Genomic DNA, 21,560 nt, shown 5'->3' on the forward strand with positions numbered 1-21,560 from the left:
TTTCTTTTATTTCCGTCTACCTATTTTCCCTTATTCTTCGTTTTTTTTTTAAATAAAAAAAAATTTCCTCTTTATAGTCTTTAGGAAGGCTCACAAGCTTATCAAATCACCAATTTTGACTTAGTGGTCTAAAAATAATAAAAAGAAACATAAAATTTGTCATTTTTTAATTTTAATATATAAAATATAGTCTTTATAATTTTAATATTATAATAATTTTACTCATTTATATAATAATTAAATTATTTTATATATTAAAATTATATTATGAAATTCATGAATTAAATAATTCATTTTGAAAGAGAGAGATTAAAATATGATATAGTTTAAAATTTAAAAAATTAAATAATTAATTTTTTTAAAATTTAATGACTAAACTGTAATATAGAAAAAATTTAAAAATTAAATTATTAATTTTTCTTTATGAAATGTAATAGTTCAATAATTTTATCCATTAGTAAAATAATTAAATTATTCTATATATTAAAATTATATAAATTAAAATATGATATATGAAATTTATGGATTAAATAATTAATTTATTATAATATAAAAATTAAAATATAATATAAGAGAAACCTTAAAATCAAATTATAAAATTTTCTTCATTAATGTTGATATATATATATATATATATATATATATATATATATATATATTCTTTAATCCAGATAAAAATATCCTCTAGGTCAATTTATTTACTCTTTACAATAATTCAAGTCTATGACAAGGGTGCTTCAAAGTCTATATGTCTTGTCACTTCATGGGATCCACAAGCTTTTATCGTATAAGGCTATAGATTTTCTATTTTTAAACTTTTATGTAATCAAATTTAAATTTGCTAATTATATTTACAAATTGAAACCAACTTGAATAATTCACTGGAATCCACAGTTCTAAGAAGTTGACATTGGCTTATTTACAACCACTCAAATTTTTGGTGATAATAGAATGAATATTTAAAAAAAAAAATTTATAGACTTAATTTTCCTTTTTTTACTTATTGTTTGCTCACATTCATTCACTGATTGAACTAATAAGAAGAATTTTTTTTTATCCATAAATTTTAATTTAATAATACTTAAATCATCTTTAAAAAAATTATAATTAATAAAATATAATAAAAAAACAATATAGAGAATTTTGAATCAAAACCTCAAAATTTAACATTTCTTTAAAAATATTTTCTAATGAAAATGCTGAGAAAAGTTCATCAAAAAATTAATATTTTGTGTCAATAACTTCAAAGTTCACATATCTGTAGTGGGGAATATCGACGTCAACATCATAATCAGAGAAAGATATTTACTCTCCGCAATAATTCAAGTATAGGACATCGTTGAGAGCAACAATTCAAATCCACACGTCCCATCAGATTATTAATTATGTCTATTTTCAATTAGTTTCATTATTATTTCTCTTTTATTTTATTTTTTAATAAACAAATATCCTAAATATACATTTAATAAATAAATTTTGATATCTCTAATGTTACCCACATAGAATATGTTTTAACTTTTATTTAATTCATATTAAAAGTCATAACTTATATGTAATCTGTAAATTAATTAATAATTTCTGAATTTCGATGAATGGTTAGGTCTCATGTAAGGAATTGTAATGTGAATTTTCTAAACTAATTTAATAATGAGGAATTTAGTACAGTCCACAATTCCAATAACTTGAAAGGGATTTTTCTTCTTATCTTAGATATTGTGAATCCTGGAAAAGTTTTTTATTTAACATTAGTTGTTCAAAGAGTAGACATCATAATTATACATGTTAAATTTTAATTAATTATATATATATATATTTAAAATAAAATCTGAGATAATATTATGTGAAAAATAAATATTATGTGAAAAATAAATATCGTACAGTAATAAAAATTTCAAGAATGCGTCTTACTAAAGGTGATTAGTACCTATCTAACCAGGCAAAGAACATGGTATTTTCTTCATATTCTTACCTTAAGCTGAAATGAATTCATCCGTTTCATCCTCCTTTTCTTCTCTTAAGCTGAAATATTCATTGATTGCATCAATAATATCACAGGAAACAAATAAACCAATATTTCCATATATGTCCCCACACGTTTGTCCTTTAAATCAATAATGCAGAAATATAAAATTTGTTAAGGTGTTCTCCCTGCAATAATTCAAGCACATGACATGAGTGCTCCTGATTGACAACAATAATTCAAGTCATACGTCCTGTCACATTATTAATTATGTTTATTTTTAATTAGTTTTATTATTATTTCCCTTTTATTTTATTTTTCATCATTATAGTTAACAAACAAAAATCCTAAATTTACATTTAATAAACAAATTTTGATATCTCTAATGTTACCCATATAGAATATGTTTTAACTTTTATTTAATCCAAATTAAAAATCATAACTTATATGTAATCTGTAAATTAATTAATAATTATTATTTATGTTCTTAATTTAATTATAGTTTCCGTTTTACTTTTCTTTTTTTCATTATTATAGTTAATATATAATTATTCTAAATATCCATTATTTTTCCTTTCCCCAGATAATATATATATATATATATATATATATATATATATATATATATATATATATATATATATATATTCATATTTTTCCTTTCATGGCACACCATGTCATCCTCTGAAAGTGTTGTTTCTTCTTCGAACACTTCAACCATGTCGCAGCGTTTCCCGAATGTCAATCAATATGGAATACTTTGCTTTAATATAAGAGAATTTTACTTCCTTTCCCCCTCAAATAATTCAGTATTAATTGGATTTTGTTTTCATGGAATCCACACAGTTTGCGGTGCCAAATAATTCATTCATTAAATCTGCTTTTACCTAAAGTTGATAAAGAAAATGCTTTTAGGATAAAGAGTGAAATATTTTTGTATTTTTTTTAATTATATTCATCTGCACCATAATTTTACTTAAAAGCTGCTGGGATTTTTTTACTCTCTTTGTTTCTAAGATTTATTTCTTTCACCTTCAAATAATTAATTCAGTATGTATTGAATTTTCTACTTGGGCTCCACATTGTTTGCAGTACGTTACAAACAGAATGGGGTCTTTTTTTTTTTTTTTTTTTCCAATAGACCCCACACGGTTGTCCTTAAGGAAATCAATATCTCCTTCAAGAGCCTAAATCCTGTTATAAATATTTCCAATGCATTTTCAACCTCCACACATCTTCATAATCCTTCTCTTCAAACCTTAAACACTTCCTAATTCTGACTTACCTTCATTTTGTTTTTTTTTTTTTTTTTTCACAAGACCCCACACGGTTGTCCTTATAGCAATGAATATCTCCTTCAAAGGTCCTAAGTTTCTTTTCTTATCATTTGCAAATTTTCATAGCTAAATCTTGATAAATGAAAATCCTTTCAGGAGAAATAAAAAAAAGTGAAGCTCACCAACCTTGATTTTAGCTCAGTGATTTGAAAAGCTTCTTCAAGTAAATTAATAACAGTGTCTTTTTCATCATTATTGAAAGAGGAAAATAATTGAGATCATAAACAATAATAAGCATTTACATGGCCAAAGAGATGTTAGTTAACTTATATCATCATCATATAATAGCATTCTTTGGCAGGCCTTATTTGTTATAAGAAATGTCCTTTTAGCCATAACAATATGTGCATTATTTACTTTCGCACTCACTTGAAAACCAATGATGCAATTCTCTGGGTTTATTATTAATCAAAATCTTTATTATTATATTTCTTTTTAATAATTAACTTTTGAATTAAAAAGAAAATTGTGTATAAATCTCAAACCCAATCTCATACCTTTATATAAAATCCAAATTTCATGCATATTTGAAGAATTACTATCATCATTATGAATAGACAATGACTTTACCTCAATGATATCTAATTTTACATAATTACATCATTTAATTTAATGATTCATAATTCACAAAATTATATAAAAAATTATCAATAGAAATCTATTGATATATTATATTTCAAAAGTATAAATTCACAAGAAATCAATACAAAGGAATATAATATTCAATGTCCTTTAAATAATAATTAGATTATTAAATTTCCTTACCTGCTTTTCAAGTAACATGCAGTGGTAATCACAAAGTGCATACTTAGATTGCAACTTAGCAAATGGAAATTCTCTTTAAAACAAGTGTAATCTTAAGCCATACACAAAAATTTATGCTGTAAAAACATTAATTCAATAAATCATGAACTGTACGTCTTACTTTAACCATGGATCTTTCTTTTATTTTTATTTTACCTAATTTTCCTTTATTCATTTATTATACTAAAAAGTATTTTATCCAAATTGAAAATTTTGACTTAGTGATAACTAGTTTCCACGTTAATGTCTCTTAAAATATAATTTTTTTATAAAGTATTTACTCCCTGCAAACCTAAATACCAAATCCTCTGAGTGTTGTTTCTTCTTCGAACACTTCAACCATGTCACAGCCTTTCCCGAATGTCAATCAATATGGAATAGTTTGTAATATAAGAAATTTTATTTCCTTTCCCCCTCAAATAATTCAGTATTGCTTGGATTTTGTTTCATGGAATCCACACGGTTTGTGCCAAATAATTCATTCATTTAAATCTGCTTTTACCTAAAGTTGATAAAGAAAATGCTTTTAGGATAAAGAGTGAAACATTTTGTATTTCTTTTTAGTATTCATTCACACCATAATTTTACTTAAAAGCTGCTGGGAGAGAATTTTACTCTCTTTGTTTCTAAGATTTATTTCTTTCCAGCTTCAAATAATTAATTCAGTATGCATCTGTAGAATTTTCTACTTGAGCTCCACCTTGGTTTGCAGTACGTTACAAACAGAGTGAAGTCATTTTCCTTTTTTTTTTTTTCCTAAGATTGCAGTTTGTCCTTAAAGAAATGAATATATCTCCTACAAAGGGCCTAAATCCCTTTCTATACATATTTCCATAGCATTTTCATCCTCCACACTTCTTATAATCCTTCTCTTCCAAACCTTAAGCTTACTTCCCAATTCTGACTTACCTTCACTTTCCACTCACTTGAAAAGTAATGGCAGATGCAATTCTCTCCGGCATTGTTATTGGAAATCATTACAGAAGCTGGGTTCTCGAGTTCTTGCCCAAGAGACTAGGCTCTGGTGGGAGGTGTCAAAGAGAGGAGCTTGAGAAACTCAGGAGGACAGTTTCAACCATCCAAGCTGTGCTTCATGATGCAGAGCAGCAGTGCTCCTGCCAGAACCATCAAGTCAAAGATTGGGTTGACTCGCTTTAAAGATATACTTTTTACGATGCTGATGACTTGCTAGATGAGATTCTCCACAGATGTTTTAGTGGAAGCGGATGATGACTGGCAATAAAATGGTGAAGGAGGTACGCCTCTTCTTTTCAAGCTCAAACCCATTTGTTTATGGTCTTAAACTGGCTCTCTAAGATTGGGAAAGTTAGAAGTAAATTAGATGAGACTGTTGCAAAAGAAGTTTCACTTAGAGTGATCACACCTCCTATGGTTGAGGAAGAGAGAGCAAGCTCACTCATGCTTTTGCCTCCTGTGGTTGTTGGTAGAAGATGATAAGAAGAAAATCATTGATTTTCTTCTGTCGTCTGAGTTATGGTGAGAATGTGTCAATCATTTCCATTGTAAGGTATTGGAGGATTGGGAAAGACAACACTTGCTCAACTTGCATACAATGATGCGGTGAAATCATTTTTTGAGCTTAAAAGTGTGAGTGTGTATTTCTGAAAATTTTGATGTAAAAATAGTTGTTGAAAAGATTTTGGAATCTCTTGTTGGTGAAATACTAAAAATCGGAAATATAGAATACCCTGAAAGATCTACTTTGGGGAGAAAATTAATAGAAAAAAGTATTTACTTGTTTTGGATGATTTATGGAATGAGGATTCAAAAATGGTTTAACAGAAAGATTTGTTAGCCGGAGGTGCATGTGGAAGTAAAATAATAGTGACTACGCGTCTTTGAAAATGTTGCAAAGATGATAAGATCAGATGAAACAGAGTGAAATTGCAAGGCCTATGCTTGATGCTAAGTCATGGTTGTTTGTTTAAAAATGGCTTTCAAGCAAGAGCAAGTAACAAGCGCATAAGCTTATGAGAAAATTGGAAGAGAAATTGTGACAAAAAATGTGTTAGAGTCACTTTAGCCATTCGAGCAATAGGAAGTTTATTGTATTATAAAAATACAATAAAGGAGTGAGAATCGTTCAAAGAAAAAGAGTTTTTATATTTGAATGAAGGGGAGATTAATATTATGCTAGAAAACTCTTAGAGTTGAGTTATGATCATCTCCTTCTCATTTAAAGAATGTTGTTATTTGCCTATTGTAGTTTTATTTAGGTGGCCAAAGGTTCAAAAAATTAAAATAGAATATTTAGTGGATCTTTTTGGAATGGCACAAGTTGATTAAATTATCAGATTCAAAACAAAGTTTTAGAGATGTAGGAGGCTTAAAATATTTCAAAGATCTTTTATGGAGGTCTTTCTTTCAAGAAGTGAAGAAGATATGCGGGAGTAATTTATTAGAAGTTGTAAAATGCATGATTTAATGTATGATCTTGTTGTGCAAGTAGCTAGAGAGATGATATCATTTTATTAAATTAGGATGCAGAACTTGTTAAAGAAGGAACTCGACATGTTTCAATTGGTTTTAAGAAGTTGAGTCATGGCAAAAAGTTTTGCAAGTTAGCTTACTGCATGTTGTGACAAAGGTCACGAACATTTACATCCATTCAATTGGTTAAAAATGGATGATATTAAAGAAGTAGAATGTTTACATAGAAATTTTTCCAAATTAAGTCGTGTAAGGTTATTGAATTTATGTGGTTTGGGGATTGAGAAAGTGCCACATTCCATTGATAAATTAAAGCACATAAGATTTCTCGATCTTTCTGATAATAAAGGAATTGAGTTCCTTCCTGATTCCATAATTAAACTTCAAAACTTGCAAATTCTACGCCTAGTCAACTGTGAAAGGCTTAAACAGTTGCCAAAGCATATCAAAAAGTTGGTCAATCTCCAGCGACTTTTCCTTAAGGGATGTGTTAGTTTGACTCATATGCCACATGGGATTGGTCAACTGACTTCTATTGAGAATTTATCACTATTCATGGTAGACAAAGATAACGGTGTCTCCAAACATGGCGGTGCCCTTAGTGAATTGAGTAACTTGAACAATCTGAGAGATATGCTACGGATCATGAATCTACGGTACGTGAAAAATCCAACATCTGAATTTGAGGCAGCCAATTTGAAAGAGAAGCAACACATTCAATCCTTGAAATTATCATGGAAATTGGGCCCTCCCTACGATAATGATAGTGATAGTGGTCCGGATGATGTTGAAAATGATGGAGAAATGTCATTAGAAGAGCTGCGGCCACACCTTAATCTAAAATGGTTGATTGTGTTTGGGTGCGGAAGACTCTTGTTTCCAAGCTGGATTTCTTCCCTCACTAATTTGGTGAATCTTCGAATTGATAACTGCAAAAAATGCCAGCATTTTCCACCGTTGGATCAGTTCCCTTCACTTAAACATTTGACGATTGAGAATTTAACTGATCTGGAGTACATAGAAAGTGGGATTAATTGCGACAATGCATTATTCTTCCCTTCCTTAGAGAAACTCTGGCTCTTAAATTGCCCAAATCTGAAGGGCTGGAGGAGGGATACATCCATGCCTCAGTTGCTACAATTTCACTGTCTTGATTATTTGGCTATCAGGTCTTGCCCTAACCTCACTTCAATGCCTCTCATTCCATCTGTACAACAGTTGGTATTGATAAATGCCAGCAAGAAGTCATTGGAGGACATACTGAAGATGAAGATTTCGGTGTCACAATCTACCTCTTCTTGTGCTTCGATTTCCCCTTCTCAATTGACAATTCTGCATATCGAGAATATTGAGGATCTAGAAGTTCTGCCAGAGGAGTTGCTAACAAATCTCATATCACTCCGACAACTTTATATTCGTTATTGTCCACGAATAACAAAGGTGTCTTCTGCTTTGCGGCATCTAACCTCCCTCGAGCATCTTGTCTTCTTGGCTTGTGAGGAGCTTGATTTATCTGATTCAGAGGAGCATAGTGATATGCCGTGGCAGTACCTTAGAAGCCTCCGGGACCTTCAGTTGATAAATTTGAACAAATTGGAGTCCCTCCCAAAGGGACTTCAACATGTTCCCACTCTGTGCAGACTCGTAATCAAAAGTTGTCCTAATTTGATATCTTTACCGGAGTGGATAGGAAGCCTTAACGCATTACAAGCTTTTAGGATTCATGAATGTCCTCAACTGTCAGAAAGATGCAAAAGCAAAATGGGGGCTGATTGGCCCAAGATTGCTCACATACCAAAAATTTATATTGAGGAAGATTGATTCAAGTGGATGGCATATACAAGCTATAATCAGAAGAATCAGACTTTTCTTCAGGTACATTTGTCTCTCTATTTTAGAAGCATACTAGTTTTTGTAGTTAATGCGTTTTTATGTTTGGCATTCAATCAAATGCTTACAAGATTTGTAGTCCTGAATGCAGAGGTGGAAAATTTATTTTTTCTGAAAACAAAATGAAATTCAACTTTTCACACTCATTCAAATCTTACTTATTCCTTCCATTCAATTGTGTGGTAAGTCTTATTGCTATCATTTTATTGTTATGAACACTTTCCCTGAAATTTTGTTGCCCATGAACAAGTTAAATATCAAAAAAGAAAGCTCACAGTTTGCATTCCTTTGTGCTGGTTTCCAGGAAAGAAAATGACAATCTAAAGCATTTGCACCAAACTGAGTTCTAATCTCCAGGCATGTGATCTGGAAGGTACTCACCACAGAAATAGTGCTCTGTTTTTTCGTAATCTTACATTTTATATATTATTTTCATATGTTTATTCACCTTAGAAATCATTTATATGATTGCAGAATTGTTTGGAAATTTGCCACCAGATGCATGTTCTGAGTGTTCAGGACTTCAGGTTGAGTTAAGATTGCAGTTGAAGATCAAATCTAATAAATTATATTTTAAGTTGGTATTCCATTTTCTTGTCTTGTCATATTTAGCTTTCCCATATTACATTAAGTAGCAGAGCTCTACCAAAGTATTCTCACCTCTTACAGATTGGTTTTAAAGTATTCTCAGTCTCATTTCTGATTTTAAAGACTAAATCATTTCTTCTTCCTCTACTTGAACAGGTTGGCATCTAGGTCACAATGTGTTCTGTGAATTTACACTGTTGGGCAGTACTAAATCAAACATGGTTTGCGATCAGTCAAATGAATGGAGGAACTTTGTACCTACTGTTGCTATCCTAATGGTAGTTTGAGGTTGTTCTGCTGATCATTGCGACTCAGTAGATTGAAACATTCCCATGTAATTTTAAGTGAGCTATGGAGATTTCAAATATAAGACATTCTGCTGAAATATAGTCTGGTGCTAATTTCAGAGTTTGAAGTGTAATGTGGTTCTATCTTGTTGAAAGAAGCCAGAAAGGCAATTGTGAATGGGCCTTACAATTATTAGAGAACTCAAGAGGATAGCCCAAGAAGATGCTCACCTCCGAGAGGTTGTATTGGCCCAACATAAAAGAAAAGATCTACAGTTCACTGCTTTACAGTTACATGAAAGCAAATCTTACTCATCTTGCGTGTGGTTCTGTTTTGGAATTTTGAGGCCACGGAATGCATACTTATTTTCCCCATCTTAGACTGGATTTGGCATTTTAAGTGGCTTAATATGTTCTGTGAGATTTATTAGCCTTCAAAGAAATTGAAGCATTCCCATATAAGCTTATGTGAGCTTTGGAGTGTCAAACAGGCATTCCTGCAACGCAGTGCTTCTTCACTTTAGACTTTGTGAAATTGATGATGGTTGGTTCTGTCTTTTGAAAGATAACGAGACGAGCAATTGTGGATTAGCCTCTCATGTACCAAATAAGTGCTAGTTTATTGCTCTGTTTGGTACATTTTATTTCTACTTCTTTTGAGTGACTGTTTACATAATATCTTATAGTTTTCCATCAAATCAGTTAATGCTTACTTAGCACCATGTGCTTGCATGTCTGACAGCATGAAAATTAAGGGCCATTGCCTATCTGGTGGACAACTGATGCGTCAACTTATCTGTCAACACATTCTGAAATCGCATGATTTTAGAGACCATATTCTTATTTACTTCTGCAAAATTGCTTGTGAAAAGCTTCGGAAACTTGTAATGTGTGTGTCTTCATTGTATCTAGGCCTGAAAATGTATCACGATTCAAGTAAATTTAATAGTCACAATCAGGAAAGGTTCAATGATGCTGGCTTCATGAGACCCTGCATAATTGATTTATATGCATGGACTTTGTTTGCATGCACAAGAAATTTCAGTTTTTTTTTTTTTTTTTTTTTTTGCAATTGTATACAACCAAGATCTTTTACAGAACTAGGTTAGATTTTAGTTCTGGCAGCTTGAATAACAGAGAAATTAACTATGATCTTTGAGGCACAGCGGGCTTAGCAATGGATATATGTGATTTCTCATTCCATTTTACAATTTAAATCTGAACAATTATTTTATGTTTCTCAAAGATTAATGCCAATACTGTATACTAATAGATATATATAGGATCTAGAAATTCTGCTTATTTAGTTGAAAATTCTTATTCGGGATCTAGAATTTCTGCTAGAACTTGCTGCAAAAACCTCTGCTTCAAAACAATGCCATAGTATTTACTGGTTATCCTCAAATAACAACCTTATCTTCTGATTTGTATTCAGAAGTGGAAAAATCATTGGTTCTGGAAAAAAAAAAAAAAAAGAGATTCAACACTTCATATTGCTTCAATCTTATTCACTTCCACCAGTTGAGTGACCAGTGCATTACTAGGTTGGGCTCATTTCTATCATTTTACTGTTATTCTTTCTTTTCACATTACATAAATAATTAAATCCAAATTTGATTTGCTCTTTGATTTGGTTTCCTGGAGAAAACAAAATGAAATCGTAGTTTCTTGAGAAAATGTAAAGCATTTGCCAAAAAGTGAGTCTAATCTCTAGGCATGTGATCACAGAGAAACATGCTCTCATTCAATGCTCTCTGTTTCATTTTTTCCTTTTTATATAACTTTTACATTTTTTATATTTTTCTGCTATAAACTTTCTTCATACAGAGATCATTTAATATGTGGTTGAGATTATTTAGTTTTGTATCTTTGATTATGTTCTGAATGAGATCTAGAGTTGGAATATAAAGGTTATTTAAGAAAATCCAAATCTTGCAGAATAAGATTTACATGCAGTGTCCATTTTCATACATCTGCATGTTACTTTCCACCTTATTAGTGATAACAAACCAAAACATAATATCATGACTCTGAAAGTATTCTACCTCTTACAAATTGGTATCAAAGAATCCTACAGTCTCATGCTGATTTCAAAAAATCACATCTGCTCTTTGCATTCTCATTGTCAATTTTTCAGAACTGTAAATCTTTTTCTCCATGAGCAGTTTGCATCTCAATCATAATGTATTACGTGAATTTATACTTTTAGCAATGTGCTTTCTCAAAAACTGGTATGCGAACAATCTGTCAGATGGTGAGACTTGTGATTCCCTATTTTGTCCTTTCATCTTAGTTTCAAGTTGTTTTTACTGATATTGTGAATCAGTAGATTGACATTCATGTATTTTAATTGACCTGTGGATTTCAAATTAGGCTCTGGCTCGTTTCAACTCCCGAAATTTTATTGGGGTCGGCTATATAGATTCTCTTTATCCACTCTAAGCGATTTTGGGTTAAGTCCTCGGAAATGTGTAATGCTTCTAGGTCATGTTGTATTACTCTCCTCCAAGTCAGTTTAGGTCTACCCCTTCTTTTCTTTCTATCCTCTAACCCAATGTTCTCTACTTGTCTAATTGGAGCCTCCGTATGTCTACACTTTACATGACCAAACCACCTCAATCTCCCTTCTCTCAACTTATCCTCAATTGGCACCATTCCTACCTTTTCTCTAATACTCTCATTACGGACTTTATCTAGTCTAGAATGACCACTCATCTACCTTAGCATTCTCATCTCTATAACTCTTATCTTAGATACATATGGCTCTTTTATTGCCTAACACTCACTACCATATAACATAGTTAGTCATTATGGTTATGCAGTAAAATTTTTCTTTCAACTTATTGGGAATCTTGCGATCACATAAAACTCCCATGGAATGTCTCCACTTCAACCATCCGACTTTAATCCTATGACTAACATCCTCCTCACATCCCCCATCTAATTAAAGGACTGAGTCGAGATATTTAAAGTGATTACTTTGAGGTAATACTACTCTATCAAAATAACTCCTTCCTATCACTAGTTCAGCCTTCCCACTGAACTTGCAATGCAAATATTCTATCTTACGTTCTACTTAACTTAAAGCCCTCTGACTCTAGAAGTGCTTTTCCAAATCTCTTGTGTCCCACTTCCACTGTGTGCACAATAGTTGCTCCTTCCTTACATATCTTTCCAACATTTTATGGCACTTGTAGATTCCCTCTTTTGTTCTAACACTCTCCATAGACATCTCTTGGAGACACTATCACCGCCCTTCTCCAAATCTATAAAAATCATATAGATCTTTCTTCACATCTCTATATTTCCATCAAGCTTCAAATAAGCATTCTGCAATTGTGTCTTCAATTCAGAGTTTGAAACGATAATGGTTCCGTCTTGTTGAAAGATGCTGAGAAAACAGCTACAATTGGTCTCTCTGTGCAGAAAGTGTTTGTTTTGGTATATTCATCACCTTCCATACTTACTAGATATAATCCAAGTATGTTCCATTTTTTTATTCATTTTCTATTTTTTGACAGTCTGGTAGATTGTGCAAAAATTTCAGTCTATGGACCCAATTTCAGTTTAGACTTCAAAAGGAAAACCTGTAGGCACAACAATCATACGAACCTACATGGTACTCCTCATTTTCTTTGTGTTAATTTGGCAACGTTGAATGAGCAGCGTGAAATCAATCTGGTGGACTGATTTGCCTTTTCCAATGAGCACAAAAACAATATGACTGTCACTCTTGATTATAAAACTTAAGACCAGTTCCTACTTAATTTTACATTTGTTTTCTTGACTCTCTAGTTTTAACTGGAGTTGCCTGTGAGAGGTCCCATAATCCCTTGTAGTTTAGCTTCTACCCTTTACCCAAGAGACTTGGTTTTCTATGCAGAAGCTGACAAAGTGGTAATTGCATCCTGTTAATAAGATGATGAACCTCCCTGTATCCAAATTTTAAGCTGAAGCATTATTTTGTTGTTCTCTAAAATGATGCTGTGTGCCTGTCTCTAAGTGTGTATTCTTGTTCATTGTGAATTTGATGTCATTTACCTCAATGAATGACTCACCTCAAAGCAGTTGTTTATGGATGTTGATTTTGACAATTGGTGAGTTAACTATGACAATTTTGTGTAGTTAAATTCGTTTGTAAGAGTTTATTTCTGGCTTCTTTTTTTTTTCCTCTCATCATGCGGCTTCTAAAATGTAGGATGGGAATCATTGTGATGAAGGTCATTTTCATCTATCAACTCTCTTCACCTCATTCCTTTGTAAGTTAAATCATTTATGAACAATATTTGTGCTGCTAAATGCAGAGGTGGATAAAACATTGGTTCTGAAAAGCAAAATGATATTCAACAATATTTTCTCCCAATCTAATTTGAACATTCCATCAAACAGTGGATTTTTTCCAAAATTTTTTTCAATAGATGAATGGCAACACTTCAAAGAAAAAGAACTTCCAAATATGAATGAAGAGGGAAATAGTATTATTCAAACTCTTAAATTGAGTTATAATCATCTACCTTCACATTTAAAGTGTTGCTTTGCTTATTGTAGATTATTTCCAAAAGATTGTAAAATTAACATCCCATATTTGGTGAACATTTGGGTGGCACAAGGATTTATTAAATCATCAAATTCAGAACAAAGTCTTCAAGATAGAGGTTTAAAATATTTTAAAGATCTTTCATGGAGGTCTTTCTTTCAAGAAGTAGAAGAAAATGCGTTGGGCAATTTATGGAGTTGTAAAATGCATGATTTGATGCATGATCTTGCTGCGCAAGTAGCAGGAGATGAAATCATTTTATTAAATTCAGATGCAAAGCGTGTTGAAAAAAACACTCGACATTTGTCAATTGATTTTAAAGTTGAGTCGTGGCAAAAAGTCGCAAGTTGCTTACCTAATGTGTCAAAGATGAGAACATTTACATCACTTGATTGGTCAAAAAAGCATGATATTAAAGAAGTAGAATGTGAGGAAATTTTTTCCAAATTAGGTCATGTAAGAGTATTAAGTTTGCGTGGTTGGGGAATTAAGAGAGTGCCACGTTCAATTGATAAATTGAAGCACATAAGGCTTCTCAGTCTTTCTGATAACAAAGGCATTGAAATCCTTCCTGATTCCATTATTAAACTCCAAAACCTGCAAGCTCTGTTCCTAATCAACTGTGAAGGGCTTAAACGGTTGCCTAAGCACATTAAAAAGTTGGTCAATCTCCAGACCCTTGAACTTCACGGTTGTGTTAGTTTGACTCATATGCCACGTGGGATTGGTCAACTGACTTCCCTTAAGAATTTATCACTATTCATGGTGGCCAAACGTAGCGGTGGACTAGGTGAATTACGTGACTTGAACAAGCTGGGAGGAAGTCTAGAGATCATGAATCTACGGTATGTGAAAAATCCAGCATCTGAATTTAAGGCAGCCAATTTGAAAGAGAAGCAACACCTTCGATTCTTGAGATTATCATGGAAATTGGGCGATCCCTATGATAATAATAGTGATAGTGGTCCAGATGATGGTGAAAATGATGAAGAAATGTCATTGGAAGAGCTGCGGCCACACCTTAATCTAAAATGGTTGATTGTGTTTGGGTGCGGAAGACTCATGTTTCCAAGCTGGATTTCTTCCCTCACTAATTTGGTGAAACTTCGAATTGATAACTGCAAAAAATGCCAGCATTTTCCACCGTTGGATCGGTTCCCTTCACTTAAAACTTTGGGGATTTATAATTCAACTGATCTGGAGTACATAGAGAGTGGGATTAATTGCGACAATGCATTATTATTCCCTTCCTTAGAGGAACTCTGGCTCTCAAACTGCCCAAATCTGAAGGGATGGAGGAGGGATACATCCACGCCTCAGTTGCTACAATTTCACTGTCTTGATTATTTGGAAATCATGTCTTGCCCTAACCTCACTTCAATGCCTCTCATTCCATCTGTCCAAAAATTGGTATTAAAAAATGCCAGCAAGAAGTCATTGGAGGACATACTGAAGATGAAGATTTCGGTGTCACAATCTACCTCTTCTTGTGCTTCGATTTCCCCTTCTCAATTGACAAGTCTGCATATCGAGAATATTGAGGATCTAGAAGTTCTGCCAGAGGAGTTGCTAACAAATCTCATATCACTCCGACAACTTTATATTCGTTATTGTCCACGAATAACAAAGGTGTCTTCTGCTTTGCAGCATCTAACCTCCCTCGAGCATCTTGTCTTCTTGGCTTGTGAGGAGCTTGATTTATCTGATTCAGAGGATCATAGTGATATGCCGTGGCAGTACCTTAGAAGCCTCCAGGAGCTTCAATTGAGAACTTTGAACAAATTGGCGTCCCTCCCAAAGGGACTTCAACATGTTCCCACTCTGCGCAGACTCCTAATCGAAAGTTGTCCTAATTTGATATCTTTACCGGAGTGGATAGGAAGCCTTACCGCATTACAAGCTTTTGGGATTCGCGAATGTCCTCAACTGTCAGAAAGATGCAAAAGCAAAATGGGTGCTGATTGGCCCAAGATTGCTCACGTACCAAATATTGATATTGAGAGAGGATGGATTCAAGTGGATGGCATATACAAACTATAATCAGAAGAATCAGACTTTTCTTGGGGTATGCAGTCTTTGTCTCTCTATTTTAGACGCACACGCTAGTTTTTGTGGTTGATGCGTTTTTATGTTTGGCATTCAATCAAATGCTTGCAAGTTTTGTGGTCCTGTATGCAGAGATGGAAAATTTATTTGTTCTGAAAACAAAATGAAATTCAACTTTTCACGCTTATTGAAATCTTACTTATTCCTTCCATTCAATTGTGTGGTAAGTCTTATTGCTATCATTTTATTGTTATGAACACTTTCCCTGAAATTTTGTTGCACATGAACAAGTTAAATATCAAAAAGCCCACAGTTTTGCCTTCCTTTGAGCTGGTTTCCAGGAAAAGAAAATGACAATCTAAAGCATTTGCACCAAATTGAGGTCTAATCTCCAGGCATGTGATCTGGAAGGTACTCACCATCAGAAATGATGCTCTGCTTTTTTCGTAATCTTACATTTTATATATTATTTTCATATGTTTATTCACCTTCGAAATCATTTATATGATTGCAGAATTGTTTGGAAATTTTGCCACCAGATGCATGTTCTGAGTGTTCAGGACTTCAGGTTGGGTTAAGATTGCAGTTGAAGATCAAATCTAATAAGAATTATATTTTAAGTTGGTATTCCATTTTTCTTGTCTTGTCATATTTAGCTTTCCCATATTACATTAAGTAACAGAAGCTCTACCAAAGTATTCTCACCTCTTACAGATTGGTTTTAAAATATTCTCAGTCTCATTTCTGATTTTAAAGACTGGAAATCATTTCTTCTTCCTCTACTTGAACAGTTTGGCATCTTGGTCACAATGTGTTCTGTGAATTTATACTATTGGGCAGTACTAAATCAAACATGGTTTGCGATCAATCAAATGAATGGAGGAACTTTGGCTACTGTTTATCCTTTTAATGGTAGTCTGAGGTTGTTCTGCTGATAGTGCGACTCAGTAGATTGAAGCATTCCCATGTAATTTTAAGTGAGCTATGGAATTTCAAATAAGCATTCTGCAAATATGGTCTTCAATTTCAGAGTTTGGAAATTGATAATGGTTCTATCTTGTTGAAAGAAGCCAGAAAAGAGCAATTGTGAATTGGCCTTGCAATTATTAGAGAACTCAAGGGATAGCCCAAGAATGCTCACCTCCGAGAGGTTGTATTTGGCATAAAAAGAAAAGATCCTACAGTTCACTGCTTTACAGTTACATGAAAGCAAATCTTATCTCTTGCGTGTGGTTCTGTTTTGGAGATTTTGAGGCCCAGAATGCATAATTTTCCCCATCTTGAACTGGTTGGCATTTTAAGTGGCAATATGTTGCAAAGAAATTGAAGCATTCCCATATAAGCTTGTGTGAGCTTTGGAGTGTCAAATGAGCATTCTGCAACCCTTGCTTCTTCACTTTTAGACTTTGGAAATTGATGATGGTTGGTTCTGTCTTTTCAAAAGATGCCAGAGACGAGCAATTGTGGATTGGCCTCTCGTGTGCTAGTAAGTGCTAGTTTATTGCTATGACTGGAACATGTTTATTTCTGCTTCTTATGACTGACTGGTGTGTAATATCTTATAGTTTCCATCAATCTTAATGCTTGCTGCTTTTGCTGTACTTGCATGTCCGACAGCATGAAAATTAAGGGGCCAATGCCTATCAGGTGGACAACTGATCATCTAACTTATCTGCAATCATCTGCTAAAGGTATGGAGATTTTTAGAGACCTTATTCTCTTGTTTGCTTCTACAAAGTTGGGAAGTGTTGAAAAACTAAAACTTCTAATGTGTGTCATTGTGTCTAGGCCTGAAGTGAACATCTGATTCAAGCAAATTTAATAGTTATAATCAGGAAAGGTTCAATGATGCTCACTAGCAGAGACCTGCTCAATTGATTTATATATATGGACTTGCAATTTAATATTGCACAAGAAATTGCAGTTTTTTACTGCAATTTAATATCACAGCCAGATGTTTCAGAACTAGTTTGAATTTCGTTCTAGCAACTTAAAATTACGGAGAAATCAACTATGATCTTTGAAGGCACAAGTAAGAACTAGCAATGTGGGACATGCTGATGGAATTTCCTCATTCTTTAGATTTTAAATGAACAATTAATGGTCTTTTTTTCTCAAAAATTAATGCGTGTGTGTGTGTGCGTGTGTATGGGATCTAGAATTTCTGCTTATTCAGTTGAAAATTCTGCTTATTCAGGATCTAGAATTTCTGCTAGAGAACTCGCTGCAAAACCTCACTTCACTTCAATGCCATAATATTTGGGATTGTCCACAAATAACAACCTTGTCTTCTGATATACGGCATTCAGTAGTGGAAAAATCATTGTTTCTGAAAAAAAAAAGAAAAAAAAAGGAGATTCAACACTTGATATTGCTTCAAATCTTACTCCTTCCACCAGTTGTGTGGTAAGTAATATTACCGGGTTGGTTTTTTTCTATCATTTTACTGTTATATTTTCATGTACAATAATTAAATCTCAAAAACCCCATAGTTTTACCTTTCTTTGATTTGGTTTCTGGGAAAACAAAATGAAAATCAGGAGTTTCTTCGAGAAAATGTAAAGCATTTGCCCAAAATTAAGGTCGAATCTCCAGGCTTGTGATCTAGAAGAAACATGCTCTGTTCAATGCTCTTCTGTTCTTTTTTTTTTTTTTTCCTTTTTTTATGTAACTTCTACATTTTTATAAATTATTTTCATATGTTTCTTCACTTTAAAGATCATTTATGTGATTGCAGAATTGTTTGGAACTTTTGTCACCAAATGCATGTTTCGAGTGAGATCCAAAGTGTTTGGGACTTAAGGTTGTTGAAGATCAAATCTAATAACATTAAGATTTCCTTTAAGCCATTAATAGAATGCTAACTTCAAGTAACAATCTGACAGAAAATAGTTCAGGGTACTATTTTAATGAAAATGAAAATTTTCTTTTGTAAGCAATAAAATGCTGAATCATAAAGTACATCTACAAAATTATCCTTAATTTTAAGAGTCAAGTAGTAGCTTTTCTTTGAAGAACAAGATTTAAAGATAACAATGGAAAATTTTCAAGATTTCAAAGGTTGCGAGGGACAATGCATATTTTGGCATAAATAAAAAATAAAAATTTATCAATTACTTTAATTAATTCAGTGATACTAAAATCGTTTGTAAGAACATGAGGTTTCAATTTCAAACTCCAATTAGAACTAATTATAAAAAGAAAAATTGTATTAAATTTTGAGCAGACGGCCCTCCGCCATGGGTTTTTTGGTCCTTATATATCAAGGAATCCAATGAACTTTAGGCTTTGTTTGGGAAAGGATGGAAAGCGGAGGGGAGGAATGACTTTTAGGAGGACAATGGGCTGTGGAGCTCACTTGTTAAAGAAACAAATCATGAGCATTTTTCCCTACAAAAACATCCCTCTGAATCCCTCCCCTCCAAACATAGTGTTTTTTAAAACACATTTCATCCTCTAGGTGTAGGAAAAACTTTTTTAAAGCAGAATAGCACTCATCCATATTTAAAACTTATTTATTAACTCATGGATTTTTTTTTATTTAAATTATTTAAATTCAGTCCACTATGGATATAAGATATAATATATATATATATAATACGATCCATTTATTAATTATGTTTATACCTTGAATCCATATTGCATCGATCAGTCTAAGCAAGAATTTGCGTAACTTGATATAATACGCTAGGTGCAGGCAAAAATTTTTCAAAGCAGAATGCCATAGAGTCATACAAAATTTGATTTGGTGAAATTGAAATAATTATGAAATCGAATAACCTAACTTCGAGCTCAATAGGAGAAAAAAATGCAAAAGCTATTAAATCATCTGGACCTAATAACATTGGTGACAGCAAATAATTCAGCACCACCAAAACTACAACAATAATCGATACATGAAGTCCCAAAATTTGTCTTTGTGAAACGATCACGTGGCCGATTTGCAAGGGTTTAGCCGACTATGCTCATGTTACGTTTTTCCTGGGCATTTTATTTCAATAAAATTACTGTTTATATAAAAAAAAATTGCATAACATCTTTGCCAAATTCGAGCAGAAACATTGATAAAAGCCAAGGGCAAGGATCAGAACCAGCAAAAATTTGCCACTCGAGGAAAGAGACTCAAAATATTATTATCAGTCTTGTTCAAAATAGGAAGATGCTGCCTTGGACCACTATTCGAAGAAGATAATCATGAAACAACGACTACAGAATCTGGTCAGGCAAAAGCTCTCCAATACTAGCAGGGCCCAGTTTACTGCATAGATATGTCGGTATGCAAAAACAGACCAAAGGGAGGGGGAATCCACTAGCAAATTCTGTAAGGATTTCAAGTATAAGACCAGGAGTTAATATACAGCTTCTGGGCACCTGAGTAAAATCACTGCCACTAATCCTCTATGGTTTGATTTGATCCACAGAGATAATTTATATATAGTAGAAGACATGAAGAGGATCATTTCGAGAAGGATGTTTTTGTATAAAAAGAAAGAAAAAATAAATCATGCATAATTAAACTTTGAACCCTAGCTGCCCTCCTTCCTCCTCTTCTTTCTACTTTTCTAGCTATAAAAAAATTCAAAAAAAATAAAAATCTTGTGAAAGTCGCCACTTATTTTCATCAGTGATGGGCCTCATTCCCTTTTATTTTTTTTTAATAAAGTATGCAATTTTATCTGAATTTTATTGTTTTTCTCAATTTTTGTGGATTTTTTTTTCCAATTTTTCATTTCTTATCTCTCTTCATTAAGTTTTATCCTCTTTACATGGAGTTTTCTTTCTCTTCGCTGTGAGAGCTTTTCATCCTAGATCCATTGTGGTACTTATAATTCAAATTTTGTAATTTAATACAATTCATTAAGGTTGATTTATTAATCCTATAAAAGAAACCACGTATACCGAGCTCCATCATTGCATGAAACCATAAATGAAAGAACATTGTGAGAAAATTGATAATAGCACATGAGGTTGGTAGGGTACATGATGTGTTAGCTGTGAAATAGCTTCCGCAAGTGCATGGGTCACAGTAGTATAGTTTTAAAAATAATATCGTTCCCACAGGGAATTGTACTTAAATTAGAAATAAAAGGATAAGCTAATTAGAATGGTAAAGTTTAAAGATATTAAAAATAAAATTTAAAATTAAAATTGGTATTTGAGGAATTTAAACTAAATCAAACAATTAACTAAATTAATTAGACTAGATTACCAAAATTTAAATTGAAATTGCTAATTATGAAATGGGAGCAATAAAAATTAAAGTGATTTTAGAGATAGGGTTTTCAATATTGTTTTCATGTGGTTTATTCCCAATTTAGCCAAACACATGAGAATTGCAATTTTAAGGGAAATCAATTCTTAGTTCTTTGAAACATTTTTCAAGCATTTCAAAGTTGGTATTTATCGAATCAAACCCTATTTTTACGGTATTTCAAACCTGACAAAAACCCAATTAAAGCTCTAATTGATTTTTGAAAGTCCCCTTAATCCTCTTAGCTTATCCCTAACACCAAAAAAACTAAGTTTATTGCAAGATTATCTATCCCAAACATTCACTTTTTAGTCCATCTATCAAGGATTAAAATTTAACTTAATGAGGGCCCATTCATCAAGGCAACAAGCTCACAAGCAATAAATCAAAATGTAGCAAATCTCATTTA

General features: G+C 32.6%; 2 protein-coding genes across 11 annotated transcripts; both read left to right on the forward strand.

Annotated features, from left to right (window-relative positions):
- The first annotated feature begins 6,744 nt into the window (after nt 1-6,744).
- Nucleotides 6,745-8,373, forward strand: LOC131173408 (putative disease resistance protein RGA4). Its single transcript, XM_058135737.1, has one exon. The coding sequence runs from the start codon at nt 6,745-6,747 to the stop codon at nt 8,371-8,373; it is 1,629 nt and encodes a 542-aa protein (XP_057991720.1).
- A 5,360-nt stretch (nt 8,374-13,733) lies between these two features.
- On the forward strand, nt 13,734-18,738 carry LOC110650976 (putative disease resistance protein RGA3). Of its 10 annotated transcripts, none has more exons than XM_058134806.1 (7): nt 13,734-15,919; nt 16,033-16,123; nt 16,214-16,311; nt 16,415-16,524; nt 16,692-17,386; nt 17,518-17,591; nt 18,638-18,738. In XM_058134806.1, exon 1 carries the CDS (start codon nt 13,774-13,776, stop codon nt 15,892-15,894), a length of 2,121 nt encoding a protein of 706 aa, XP_057990789.1. In that variant the 5' UTR covers nt 13,734-13,773; the 3' UTR covers nt 15,895-15,919; nt 16,033-16,123; nt 16,214-16,311; nt 16,415-16,524; nt 16,692-17,386; nt 17,518-17,591; nt 18,638-18,738. The 10 variants fall into 10 exon arrangements, with proteins under 10 accessions (XP_057990789.1, XP_057990779.1, XP_057990781.1 ...); XM_058134796.1 differs by lacking the exon at nt 18,638-18,738 and adding an exon at nt 18,098-18,631 and having other exon boundaries at nt 16,242-16,311; XM_058134798.1 differs by lacking the exon at nt 18,638-18,738 and adding an exon at nt 17,689-18,021.
- The last annotated feature ends 2,822 nt before the right edge of the window (nt 18,739-21,560 follow it).

This window comes from Hevea brasiliensis, chromosome 14 (genome assembly GCF_030052815.1).
Source record: "Hevea brasiliensis isolate MT/VB/25A 57/8 chromosome 14, ASM3005281v1, whole genome shotgun sequence".
NCBI lineage: Eukaryota > Viridiplantae > Streptophyta > Magnoliopsida > Malpighiales > Euphorbiaceae > Hevea > Hevea brasiliensis.

Bases quoted from the DNA above. Each gene is read 5' to 3' on its own strand.
- LOC131173408 (XM_058135737.1), top strand. From the start codon at position 6,745: ATGGATGATATTAAAGAAGTAGAATGTTTACATAGAAATTTTTCCAAA.
- LOC110650976 (XM_058134806.1), top strand. From the start codon at position 13,774: ATGAATGAAGAGGGAAATAGTATTATTCAAACTCTTAAATTGAGTTAT.